Raw genomic sequence first — 13,512 nt, forward strand, 5'->3', positions numbered from 1 at the left:
CTGTCAATTAACCTCCTAGGGATCTGCGGATCTTCTTGTCCTGAAAGCTCACCCATAGGGAGACCAGACTAGAGGCTCTCGCCCTCCTCCTTGAATAAAGCCTCCTTCTTTCAGAGGGGTTCTGCGACACCCCACCATCAGCCTGACTAACTGAATCAAGGAGGGAATTTCACGGAAGATTGTGTCCATTTAATTCCTGGAGACCTGAGGGCTTGGAATGATGCAAACTGCACCTTAAAACACCAATGGATCTGCAAGATTTCCCTGTAGAGCCGCTGGCTGGCTGGGCCCCCTCTCCTCCCCATCACTCCCCTGCCTCTAGCAAGATTGAAGCCTTGACAGAAGGATGGGGGGATTCTGTCCCCTGTACCACCCCCATCCTCTCCCTTTCTATGCTCCTTGTTCTTACCTTGCACCAAAAGCAAACACTCAATGAGTTGGGTCAGCCCCACCTGCTTCATTCACTCAACAAATATGGAAAATTGCATTTCAAAAAGCTGAGCCCAAGTGGCCGGTGGTCACCTATGGAGGGGCAAGATCTGACTAGATTTGACTTCAGAATGCCCTGCGCCACACTCTGTACCTCACTTTCTCTCCTTTTCCTATAAACTGTGAACTAAACCATCTCTTGGACCCTTGCAAATGTGAACACTCTTGTGGCAGCATTCTAGGCTCTTCAATGGGTAGATGGGATGATCATTTTTTGTGGAGAAATCGGACCAAAGTCCCTCAGCTTTTAAAAAAGAAATCCGCCCCTTCTCCACAGAATACACTCTCCTTAGCCTAATAGGCAAGGCTTTCCAGTCTTATTTCTCCCACAACTGCCAGCCCATTCCCTGCCTCTGATGATTAACTGATCCCTCTTTCTGGAAAGCGTGCGTCCCTCACCTTTGTCGTCCAGAGTCCCTGGCTTCCTTAAGGATTAACTCGGCCATCTCCAAAATTAGAGCCCCCAATTCTCCCGGCCCGACTGGTTCCTGACAGTGACTCCCCCTTGAGATTTCTTTGCATTTGTTTCATATCTATATATATATGCTCCATTGTTATTTTGTATGGTGTATATATTATATGTGTGTATATTGCATGTGCATATAGCATGTTTAGCATGTATACATACAGAGCATATTACATGCTTATATGTGTGTTGGTGTATGTCCATATTGTACTTACCTTGCATTAGCTCTCACCCTGCTAATTTGCTGTTGTAGTGAACAGAGCAGAAGAACCCGGATTCAAACCCTACCTCAGACACTCTCTGGCCATGTAATGCTGGGAGGTTGATTTCATCTGCCTCAGTTTCTCCTTCTGTAAAACGAGGGTGGGCAGCATGGACCTCACAGGGTAAAACATGTCACAAACCTTAAAATGTTCATGAAATGGAAACTCACTGTAGAATCCAAGTCCCTTGAACAAAGACTATCTGTGTCCCTAACACCAGAGAACAGCTTGGGACAAAGTTCAGGACTGATTTAGGGGCCCTAATACCTAGCAAACAATCAGAATACGTCCCCAGCCTTGAGGGGAACATGGGTTTGGGGAGAGGAATGGATGGGATAACTGGAGCCAAGACATTAAGTTGTGGGAAAAGAAGAGTCCCTTTTGCGATCCGTAGCTGCCCCTTCCTCTACAGTTTAGTGCTTGCTGATCCTCTGGGAAGTTCTAAGTACGTCCCGCCTTGTCGTTCTCAGAGTCCATTTTGTTCTTTTTGTACTCTATGGCAATATGGCCCTTCCTTCCAAAATAAAAAACATGGGTGTGAACGTTAAGCCTTCGATATTCCCTGAACTGAAGCTGCCTGTCCAAGAGGGACAAAAGCTGGCTCCTTCTCTCTCCTGCCTTTCCTTTCCTAAGCTTATAAAGTGATGCTCTCAATTTGTCCTGGAGTCGCTCCTCGCCTTCCAGGACTCCTCTCGGGACACCTCTCCAGACACCTCTCGGGACGCCTCCCAGACACCTCTCGGGACGCCTCCCAGACACCTCTCGGGACGCCTCCCAGACACCTCTCGGGACGCCTCCCAGACACCCCTCGGGACGCCTCCCAGGATACCTCTCCGGACACCTCTCGGGATGCCTCCCAGGAACTACCTTTCCATCTCAGTAACTGGCCAAGTGTGTGCGTCTCACCGACCGCTTGGGTCCGGCACATTCATTTCTATCACACAGACCACTATTTGTGCATAATCTGCCATAAAAATGGTTAGGGGCTCCCTTCTGTTACTGCAAGCTATCCTGAAATTTATTCAGGTCTCCAGTCTGTTTGGGATGGAAAGACCTCCCCAAAGTGACTACTCAGAGCTCACTCACAGAAAGCAGAATGGTTAGAATCTTGAGAAGCGGACCCCGTCCTGGTCTGCGAGCCGAATTTCACAGCAGGAGAGAGCCACTCCCTTGAAAATGTTCACAGCTTTTATACATTTCAGACAAAGAACCCCCCAAACCCCACCCTCTATGCCAGAGGTCCTCAAAACTTTTTAAATAGGGGGCCAATTCACTGTCCCCCAGACTGTTGGAGGGCCGGACTATAGTAAAAAACAAAAACTTTATTTTGTGGGCCTTTAAATAAAGAAACTTCCTAGCCCTGGGGGAGGGGGATAAACGTCCTCAGCTGCTGCATCTGGCCCACAGGTCATAGTTTGAGGACCCCTGTGGTGTTGTGATGGGTCACATAAACCCCTCTTTGGTCAGTGGAATCTTCCGCATAAACTTTTTTAATCCCTTCTTTGGAGAACGGAATATAGTCCAGGCCTTATCTAAAATCGTGTGACTCTGGAGAAGCCGAAACCAAGGCCTTAAGGCTCCAATCAATTTAGCTAACAGTCTCTGATCAAGATGTGCTTCATCTGTAAGTTCCTCCCCTTTCCTCACAGATTTCTGCGCCCTGACCTGGGGATTCCCTGGCTTGATGTGACCATCCTCGGGAACTCTGGGGTTTCCATGGAGCTCCTCCAAAAGCCACATGGGGCCTGAGCCCGAGAAGGTACCAACCCGTTTGCTGTGTGAGTAAAATACAAAGAGAATTACAAACGGAAAAACTGAAATACAAACAAAGGCAAATGCATGTTTTCTCTAAGGGGAAAAATTAGTTTATTAAAAGTCATGTTAATAAAGTGCGTGAGACTGGGCCCCAGTGAGGAAGGAAAAAATGTCTTTTATTGAGATGTAGGAAAGGAAGAGGTCTTTGTGGTTAGGGAATATTCCTATCGGCTACAGCGGGAGAAGGTGGGTTGGCCCCCAGGTAGAGATGATAGTGCCCTGGCAATTAAAGCATGGTAATTGCTCCAAGGTACTCTAAGGTACTTTTTTTTTTTTTTTTTTTTTTTTTTTTTTTTTTTTTTTTTTTTTTTTGCTGAGGCAATTGGGTTAAGTGACTTGCCCAAGAACTCAGGTCCTACTGACTTCAGAGCTGAGGCTCTATCCACAGCACTCCCTGGCTGCCCCCTGCCTCTGGTAATCTTGACTAAAACATTAGGACCCCCTAGATCAGGACCCCCTTTAGCTGTCCCCCTTGGGAAAGTTCGGACAATCTGGAATTGCACGATGATGAACCAAGAATTGTCTTTCGGAGAACTCCGTCTTCAGCAAGTTTCTGTTCACAGTCAACAGATAAAAATCCCAGGTTAAATCATCAGCAAGAGGATGTCCCGGGGTTATTACATGGGACAATCAGTCCCTTCCAAGCAAGCCTTTAAAACTCAGCCTTAGAATGCTGGACTCTTGAACCTAGAAGAGTAATAGGCTTTGCCAAAATAAAGCGCAGGGTCTATTGCAGAAAAAAAAGCAACTGTTTAGTGATAAGTAGAATGATCATTTCTTCAAGTCTAGTCAAACTTCCCAACTCGTGTCCTAAGAGGAGCTGTCGAAGGAACAAGGATTTTTTTTGGATATGTTTAACCTTCTCATCCCTCTAAATAGAGAAATGAAACAACAAAGTGATTTCAATTGATGGGTTCAATGTTGCATTTTGATATTTGATCAAAGAAAAGAAGCTTTTTTGCTGAGGCAATTGGGGTTAAGGGACTTGCCCAGGGTCACACAGCTGGTCGCACACAGAGAGCTGGGCGGCTCCTGGTGGGAGCAGGGGAGAGGAGAAAGGGAGGACGGTGAACCAGTCGTAAAGGGTAGAGAAACTCTTCCCAAGGCAAGAGAAGGGGGTAGACGTGCCTGGAGAACGTGGGGGAAATGAAGCGGCCCAGAAGGCCCGAGCAGTAGCCAGACGCAGCAGCTTGGCAAGCGGAGGGGAGCAAGGTTTGGGGTCAAGCCCCGGCTGTGGGGTGTCCCTACCCTTACAGAGGCTCCATCAAGCAGACACGGTTTTGACCTTGGTGGCTGGTGGATCTAAGTATCTTTAGTGGGTAATAGAAGGTTGGGTTTTGTCTTTTGGGGGTTGTTTTGGGGGGCGGTAGAGGGAACTGGGGAGAAGGCCCCCGGAAGCCTGTGTGGGTTTTTAGGAGAATGGAACAGGACGAGAATTCTCGGACGAGCAGGAGGAAGTTCCCGAGGCAGACAGAGCAGGGGCAGCTTTGGATCGGGCCGACTTACTGACATTCTTTTTGTAAATGCAGCTGTGTGACAGGTCCCGATTGGTGGCCTGCTCTGTTCCTCAGGATAAACGGCACCGCTCCCAAGTGAAGATGAATCAGCCGCTTAGGAGCGGGGATCCAGGAGCTCGGCCCCTCGAGGGCCTGTCGGGCTCGGGCTGTGGCTGAAGGGCTTTCCCGTTGGGGTTTTTTGTTTTGTTCAGAGGAAAAGGCAAGCTAATTTCGGGGCAGGGAGGAAGAAGAGAGCTTTATCTGCCTCAGCACTTGTCTCTTTCCAAGCTATGGCCCCCGGACCTCTCGGGCTCTGCCCGGCAGATTAAGGGCCTGAAAGCCCAACTAAGGGCATCCATTTGCCTAGAGGAGCCTGGCCCCCGAGGCCCCCCAGACCTGTCCGGGCTCACCTTGCCCCATGATTCACCAGCGGTCCCTGGGCCGGCACCCTCCATCAGACCATGCTCCCGTGGTGATGGACAGGCGGCCGGGGGTGTGCTCCTGCAGTGGTGGCTGGGGGTGCCCATGGCATGGGGCCAGGCCTGGAGCGGGGAGCGTGACCTCGGCCAGCAGCTGGGCACACTCGGGCAAAGCCAGCCATTGGGGGATAGCCGCTTTCTCCCGGGCCTGTGGGGGAGCCTGGCACAGCAGACGCTGACATGTCCACAGGTGACGGACGATAAACGGCCCATAGGAATCGCACACAGACTGATGGGCAGCTGGGCAGTGAGCGCGCCCAGGCCCGGAGACACAATGGCCAGAGCCCAGTCCAGCCTCAGTCCCCACTAGCTGTGTGAGCCCCGGCAAGTCACTGCCTTGGCTTCCTCCACTGTCAAGTGAGGGCCAACAGCCCCAGGTTTGCTGCTGGGAAAACCCCAAGTGCATCCGGAGAGGTGGGACACAAATAACTGTGGGGAGACACAGGAGGGCTGAGGAAGGGGCTGCTCCCTGCCCTGCAGGCTCATGGGGAAGGAGGAAGAGGAAGAGGAGAGGAGGGGGAGGAAGAGAAAGGATTGAAGAAAGGTAGTGAGGAGGGAAGGAGGGAAAGGAGAAGGGGAAGGATGGGGGAGAGGAAGAGAAGGATGGGGGAGAGGAAGGGGAAGGAGGAGAGGAGAGAAAGAAGAGTGAAAGGGAAGGCGGGAGGAGCAAGAGGAAGGAGGGGGAGCTGAAGCTAAGAACCACACCCACCTCCCGCATCTCTCCTTTGCAAACCCTAAAATCCCCTATTTTAAGTCCACCTCACAGAGGAGGTTGGGGAGGTCCCCAGCGCAGTTACACCGACAATGGGGGCTGCCAGCCTTGCTGCCAAGGTGTGGGATGTACCCATTTCTCACCCAGCAAGTCCCGAGCATGGGCACTGAAGGGCTCCATTGCAGGGCCACAAGGTACCGGCCTGTGCAAGGAGCAGAGAAGTCTCTGCCCCCAGAGAGAGCTGCCCAGACAGGGAGAACTTCTCCAGGGGATTCCTAGGGAGAGGCCTGAGTCATATGAGCCAAGAGGCTGCTGGCTTCCTGCCAATGGCTCATCCTGATCCCCGAGCCCTGCCCCTGCCCATCCCAGAGCAGACAGGAGGCCCGAAGCCCTCTTGCCACGGGGGAGCTTGGCCTGGGGCTTCCCTCTAGTCCCACCTTTCTCCCCACCCAGGAGAAGCCTCTCCCTGGTCACAGGAGCTAGATCTGAGGGGTTTCTGGACCAAATGACAAACTATAAAGTAAGCATTCTCTGCCCAAAGCCTCCTGAGCCGGCCGTGGCTCCCGGACACACCCTTTGAGGGCCACAGAGTTTCCCAAACATTTTCCCATCTGAGAGAGAAAGAATCCCGGACTACGCGCTTTGCTCTAAAATCATTTATTTTCCAGAAGTACAAAAACACATACAAAAAAAGCCCTGCTTCTGGGAGGAGCCGTCCCCGAACAGTCAGGGGAGAGGAAGGTCCCCCACCTGCACCAGTGACTCCCCTAAGGCCTACAAAGCCATGATGATTCAAGTGCACGTGAACATAAAACACCTTTGAGCACACACACACACACACACACACACACACATACACACAAACAACTACAACACATTCACAGCACGCCCTGAACCTGGACCGAAGTCAGGGTTTCCAAAAACTACCACAAGACTTAAGAAGGCAAAGATCGACTTTCTGGTCAATCCCAGGGGACTTTCCTCCCTAGTACACGGTTGGTGATTTTCTGTGGAAAGAAAAGAAACAAGAAATAGGGTTAATGGGAGATGGGTCTGGGACAGAGAATGGTGCTCCCGCTTCCAAATTCCCCACCTCAGCTCCAGAGATCCTGGTATCGCTCCATAAATCCCAAAGGAAAGGTCCAACGCTGATAACCCCACTCAACCCCAGTTAATATGATCAGGGCGGTCATTTCTCCTCCCCCCCCCATACTGTGACCCATCCTCCAGAGAATTCCTCACAGCTATAAAAGTCCCCCTCAGGAAAGCCCGCTGTGGCTCTCACCCATCTCAGAGGAGGGGGCTCCCAGGAGCCTCAGCGACCTCCCAGACCCCTTCCTCTCCTACAGCCCAGGCGGCCGCCCACATGCAGTACAGGGAAACATGGGCTTCTGTGGGAGCCCCTGAATAGGAAGGCCCCTCATCTATCGTGATCCCAGGGCCCAACAGTTCAGCAGATGCTTGGGGGGCTCCAGCTGAGGGGCTGCCCACAACAGGAAGAACCAAGCGCCTTCCATACTGCGGTGGGGACAGCTTCGGGGATTCCCAGACGGCCCTGGCCCTCCACGTCCCTCCATGTCTGTGGAACTGGTCTAGGAGGAGGCCTTTCTGCTCTACCACGGCAAGGGCCCCTTCTCGGTCCTCCAGGAGCCGGGGGCCTGGCCCTGCCCGGCAGCCCAACTCACCATTTTGTAGAGCTGGGCCCTGAACCGGTAAGTGCTGTAGACCGACTTCCTCTGCTCTTCTTCTCGCCTCTTCCTCACCTCAGGAAGCTGCTCATACAACCTTGAAAGGGGAGACAAGCCACCAGTTAGTGCCATTAGGGGGACCCCATATGAGCCGCTTCTGCCCAGTTGGCCCCCCCCCCAACATCATTCCCACAGCATCCCTGCTCTTAGCAGGACGGCAGATACCACAAGAACCAAAGCAGGAAGAGAAGGCTGTGTTCAGAGATATAGGGACAAATGCTCACCCCTCACAGGGGAGCCAGGGGCCATGGGGGGAGGGCTGGCCTTGGAGGCAGGGAGAACCAAACTCCCTCGGACACCCAACGGCTGCCCAATTCTGGGCCCAGCACTTGGGCTCCATGATGTCCTGAAACCTCAGAAACCCTCAAAGAAGTGATCAAAGGGACATTCTGTGGGGCTCAAAGGGACATTCTGTGGGGCTCTGCTACCTGAGGCTGAATGGCTATTACACAAGCTTGCCATGAGAATGCAGAGGGTGTGAATAAGGAAGGGACAGAATGTCAGTTCTTCCAAGTTCCCATTTAAAACGCCTTCATTCAGCAGCCTGGCTCCATTATTCTTAGGCTCATGCCCCCGCCTCCATCTCCAGAAGCCACAGGAACTCTCCAGAGGAAGTGGGATGAAGTCAGAATTGAAGGAGAGTGCCCAGGGGGAAGGAAAAAGCTAATGAGAAATTACTGCCTCAAAAATTACTGACTCAAGTGGGGAAGACAGAAGAGCGTTCACTTGCTCCTGAGGGTCCAAGTCACCAGGGCCAGTCTGGCATTAAGACTTTTGCCATAAAAGGTTATGTTAAAGCAAGGCTGTTCCAATCTTCTGCCTTAGTAGGGATCTGTGGGCCAAGACCACGTCAATCTGAGTTCGATGTGGATATTTATTACAGATGAGCAAGCAGACTCCAAAAAGGGGAACCTGTGCTTTCAAGACATCAGGAACTCTGTCCAGCGCACCTGGACTGCTAACAGAAGCAACTCATTCAGAAAGAAAGTACTTGGTTAGCCTCCCCAACACTCCACACAGCAACGTGTATTCAGGAGGAGCTCTATAAATCTCACTGATTGTGTTGTGGGATGATCAGCTGGGAATGACTTTGCTAGTCTCAGCAATACAATGCTCCGAGACTACTCCGAAGGATTCATGATGAAAATGCTATCCGTACCCAGAGAAAGAGAAGTTTGAATACAGAACAAAGCGCAATTTTTTAAACTTTCTTTTCTTTTTTCTTTCTTTTTTTTTTTTGAAGGGGCAATCTGTTTTCTTTCACAACACAACTTTTATATAAGCCTTTTGCATGGCTTTACAAGTGCTTTCTCAATGGAAGAGGGAGGGAAGAAGGAAGGACAAAATCTAAAACTCAGTTTTAAAAACAAATGTAAAAAAAAACTTTTACCTGTAACTGGAAAAATTATATGTGCATGTAAACAAAAAAAATTTTTCATTGATATGGCTACCTAGCTGATGACTTCTCCTGGCCACTGAGAAGTCATTAGGAATCTCCTGTTAATGATTAATTTTTTTTTTTTTTAAGTGACACTACATATACCAAGCCTCTCACTAGTTTTCTTTATCTATAAAGCGTTTTCAACTCCAAAGGTTGTGATTCTGATCTCTGAAAACTTACAGATGTGAAGGGGACTAACTAGAAGCTTCTGTTTCTCAAAGCAGTTCCTAGGATGGCTTCTGTCCAATAACTTATCTCCTTTCTCAACCCCCAATGTCATTTTTAATACTCTAGACCTATTCTCAGCTTTTGTATGGTTATTTCTCCTAAATATTGTTCACGCAGAAGAGTGAACATGCCCCTTTCCAAGGTTCAAGATCTATTTTCCATGTAACTTTATCTAAAACTCCTACAAGACAGTTCTTCTAGCAATTCTGCCTCCCAGAAGTCCCACCTCATGGTATATCAACAAGAGAAATGTCTAACACCTGTTGCTCATTCAGAGAAGCCCTCCAACTCTGGAATCTGCATAAAAAATAAGATAACAAGGGAAATAAGACTGATTTCTAAGCAAAAATGCTCCAGAGTCCAATGAGTGTTATCCTTTTCAAGTACTGTTGTTAGAGGTGATGACACATCTTTTAATCTCAATGGAAGTAGACACTGCTCTTCTAAGAGGCCGGGCCATCTGAAACAAGTCAAAAGGCTGGTAAAGAGAAGGGCTGAATAAAACAAGCTGATTTGAGAGTTAACGTTGGGTCAGAAAAGGCTCTAACAGCATCACTCGAACAGAATCTGAAAACAAGTCTAAAGAATTCAACAAGGTCTTAGAGAAGCGCAGACCTTTGGTGATGTGCCATGGTTCACACAGGTACATCTTTGATCCTGAAAAGAGCATCTCATCAAAGTGGTTTTCTGCCAAGGTGAACAAAGTCTCAGAAAAATCATACAGTCAGGGGGCCTCTGGGCCAAACCACGTGACAACAGTATTTTCTGCTTAAAAGCCTCTCTCAGCTAATGACACTTTCCAATGGCTCGTATCCCACCTCATGTCCCAGCTTGAGTTTTTCTCCCTCCGAGCCCCCCTGCTGGGCTGCCTGGACTACACCTCTTCTCTGGGCCCACCTGTTTCTTCCAGTTTTGTTCCCTGCCATTCCCCCTTCCTCCATAAGCAAGCTCAGGAGGCAAGGCCAAAGTCCAAAGGCAGGCCTCCATTATTCTTGGCAAAGACTAGAGATATCTTTGAAGATCTTTCCCATCTTTTGTCTGGCTTTAGTCTTCCTTCCACTTTTATTCTTAAGTACAATTAAAATGACTTGACTGGGGTCATCTGGGGCTGGGCTCTGACCAACCTTTCATTAAACTAGTTTTCCTCTTCACTGTTCCCGTTTTATGAGGTACCCACAGCAGAGCACCAGGCCTGGAGTCAGGAGGACCCGAGTTCAAATCTGACCTCAGACACTTACTCCCTGCATGATGCTGGACAAGTCAGTTAACCATTTGCCTCAGTTTCCCTATTGATAAAATGAGCTGAGGTTACAAAGAGTTGAACGTGACTGAAAATGATTTCTCTGCAGTATTCTTACAAGTAATATTAAATTCCAAATTGACAGGATCCTTAGCTGCCAAATCTCTCCGCTTGGAAAATGAATCCAGGGTAAACTAAGGTAGGTTTTAGGTTTTCTTGATTGTTCCCTTATGGCAATTGTTTCTATTAATCAAGCATCCACATGAAATTTTTGAGTGTCTCTGAACTTTATAACAATATCATTTCAAAAACATTAATAAACATGTCAGGCTAAAGTAGTTTTAATTGCCTGTCATCTTTTTATTGTTATTTTCTCTCTGGCTTCATGTTAATTTTGATCTTTACTCTATGACAAGTCAATGGCATCACTATACTCTGAAAGCCGATTATTAATATTAATAGTCAATATTAATTCTCCCATATTAATGTATCATTTCCTGAATTAAAATATAGTTCATTTGTGACATCACTTGGTATTAAACATGTCCAGTGTCTTTCAATTCTTTTCTTGAATACAATATTCACAAAACCATGCAGAAGTTTCACACCTATAGATGTTTGGGTCTCTCTCTTTCCTTATTCTTGATCCATATTTTAAATGCTTTTCGGATTCTTGCTATTCTCACCCTTGGACTAAGATCATCAAGCAACACAGTCTATGTTGATTTGATTTGGAGGAATTCATTCGGATTGTCATAAAAGTTGTCTATCCATCCTCTACAAGATATACTGACGTTATCATTTGCAATTCTTTTTAAGACAGTTTTTAATACTTATTCTGAGCACTTCAAGATTATCTGACCCAGGTGGTAAATTTTGTGTCTTCTCATCTATTCGCACTCCAAGTTGCTTGGTAGAATTTGCCCTAAATACAGAAGGGAAGCTGAATGAAAAGAAAGCATGCAATGTTCCAGGTCCAAATGGAACCAACTCTTTCATTCTAGTAGTAAGACCTAGAAAAGGTGGCAGAGAAGCTGGACCTAAGTCCATATAAGTTTTCATTTTACATTCCCTCCTCCCCCTTTTTTCCCCTGCTCCATTCCTTCCCAGAGTAGAAGGCTTAGGCACAAATAAATCACTTGCTTGCCAAGTTATCTCAGGTAGTTTCTTGGGCCTCTTCTGTAAATGCAACAGTTGGAACAGAGGGCCTCCAGCTCTAGCCAATACCAGGACTCTGGGCCCAACTGTCATCTCCTGGCCATGTGTTTGTGCCCCACCCCTTCATGAAGTGACCTGGCTTTGTTGAAACTCCTCTCTGCCTTCCCATTCCCTCCCCCTTTATTTCCTTCTCTCCATTCCTTCTCCCTTCCTTTCTTCTTTGTTCTTTTCCTCCCTCTTTCTCCCCCCCCCCCCTTCTTTCCAAAGACATTTCCTCTAGTCATGAATCTGGACCTTTGCCTGGGTAGAAAAGGAGGATATTTGGCCTTATCACCATAAGGTGAGCCTCTTAAGGATACTTCCTTAAAAAGCAACATTTTTCAACAAGTTACCCTTATTATTTTTCACTTCTATTTATTAATTGTTGATATCTTCTGTCTTTATATCACATTTCCTCTCCAGAAGGACACTTATAAAAAGAAAAAGAGTGAAGATCTAGGGGGTGATCTCTGTGACTCCCCCTCTCTTCTCCCTAAATCTGAGCTTCCTTGCCCTTTTGGAGGTAAGCCTGTTTCCCAATAGGAGAACCAGTGCCCAAGGGAAGCGTGGTAGTCTTAAATACTTCTTTGTTGTTATTCTCAAAAGGTGGGCAGGACAAAGGGTTAACAAACTGTGCATATCCTTTGACCCTGCAGTGTCTCTACTGGGTTTATATCCCAAAGGGATCATAAAAGGAGAAAGGGACCCAAATGTGCAAGAATGTTTGTGGCAGCGCTTTTTGTAGTGGCAAGAAACTGGAGAGACTGACATGAACTGATGCCAAGTGAAATGAGAAGAACCAGGAGATCAACTTGTTTGTCCGTGCCCCAATTTACTACACCTGAGTCCTCAGATTCCCATTCTTTGTCACCTCAAAAAGGCCCATGAATAGTTGAAGAACTTTCTCAGTTTGTTTTGCTTTAGGAAGAATCTCTCCCTTAACCTAAAACCTTCTCTCCACCTTCCTTCTCCCCCACCCTCACTTTCTTCCTATCTCCTACTGGATGAAATTTGTATACATGTGTGTGTGTGTGTGTGTGTGTGTGTGTGTGTGTTTATACACTTCCTTCTTTTCACCAGGGCTGATGAGAATCAGTCATCAGCACTCTACTTCCCTCTCCTTATGTGTAGATGACTTGAGCACCCTATGTGAAATACTTTCCCTTACCTTCTTTTCACCTTCCCTTCCCCCATCTTCTTCTTCCCTTCTCTTCCCATTCTTCCCTTACAATCATCAAATCAAAACCATTCCCATGACCCCTAACGACTTGGTTCAGAAGACACATGTATCATCTCCCCATGTTTAAATGTAAGTAGTTTACCCTGGATCAGTCCCTTCTCATGGTTCATTCATGTTCTCCTTTTTCTTTCTCTTCCCTCTGGTGTTTGATCCAAGTTTCTCCAAAGCTTTGGTCTTTTCATCAGGAATGCGTGGAAATCTCTCAGTAAAGGCCATTTTTATTTCTTCAGGGTCATACTCACTTTTGCTTGGGCTCCATATCCTTTGCCTTCTGGAATTTTGTATTCCAAGTTTTCCGCCCCTTTATAGTGATCCTTGCTAAATTATACTGTGACTCGTCCATACCTGAATTTTTTCTTTCTGGATGCTTGCAGTAATTTTTCTTTGACTTGGAAGTTCTGGATTTTGAATTTGCATTTGGAGTTTCTCTTCAGGGGTCATTCTTTTTATTTCTGCTTTGCCTTCTGGCTCGTAGAGACATTTTAAAAAATTTTTGAAATGGGATGCCTAGCCTCTTTTTTTTAATGACAGCATTCAGATAGTTCAATGATTCTTAAAAGATTTTTCTCTTCGATGTGTTTTCCAAATCAATTGTTTTTCCAATTAAATATTTTACCATTTTTCCTATTTTTTCAGCCCTCTTTGTACACGATATTGTATTGGTTGCATCAAACTCCAACTCACTGCAGTCTCCTGGA

At 47.4% G+C, this 13,512-nt stretch overlaps 1 protein-coding gene across 9 annotated transcripts in view; it reads right to left on the bottom strand.

Moving 5' to 3' along the window:
* Window positions 1-6,367: 6,367 nt before the first annotated feature.
* The window catches only part of ALMS1 (ALMS1 centrosome and basal body associated protein), a 106,492-nt gene continuing 99,347 nt past the window's right edge, over window positions 6,368-13,512 (bottom strand). For 8 of the 9 annotated variants that reach the window (XM_031949693.1, XM_031949692.1, XM_031949690.1 and 5 more), the window contains 2 exons: window positions 7,406-7,505; window positions 6,368-6,727 (listed from right to left, as the gene is read on the bottom strand). In XM_031949693.1, coding sequence (XP_031805553.1) covers window positions 6,683-6,727; window positions 7,406-7,505 — 145 coding nt within the window. In that variant the 3' untranslated portion in view covers window positions 6,368-6,682. Of the gene's footprint in view, window positions 6,728-7,405; window positions 7,506-13,512 lie in introns of those variants that run through there. The other variant, XR_004231543.1, reaches the window with a different exon arrangement.

The sequence above is a fragment of the Sarcophilus harrisii genome, chromosome 2 (genome assembly GCF_902635505.1).
Source record: "Sarcophilus harrisii chromosome 2, mSarHar1.11, whole genome shotgun sequence".
Lineage (NCBI taxonomy): Eukaryota > Metazoa > Chordata > Mammalia > Dasyuromorphia > Dasyuridae > Sarcophilus > Sarcophilus harrisii.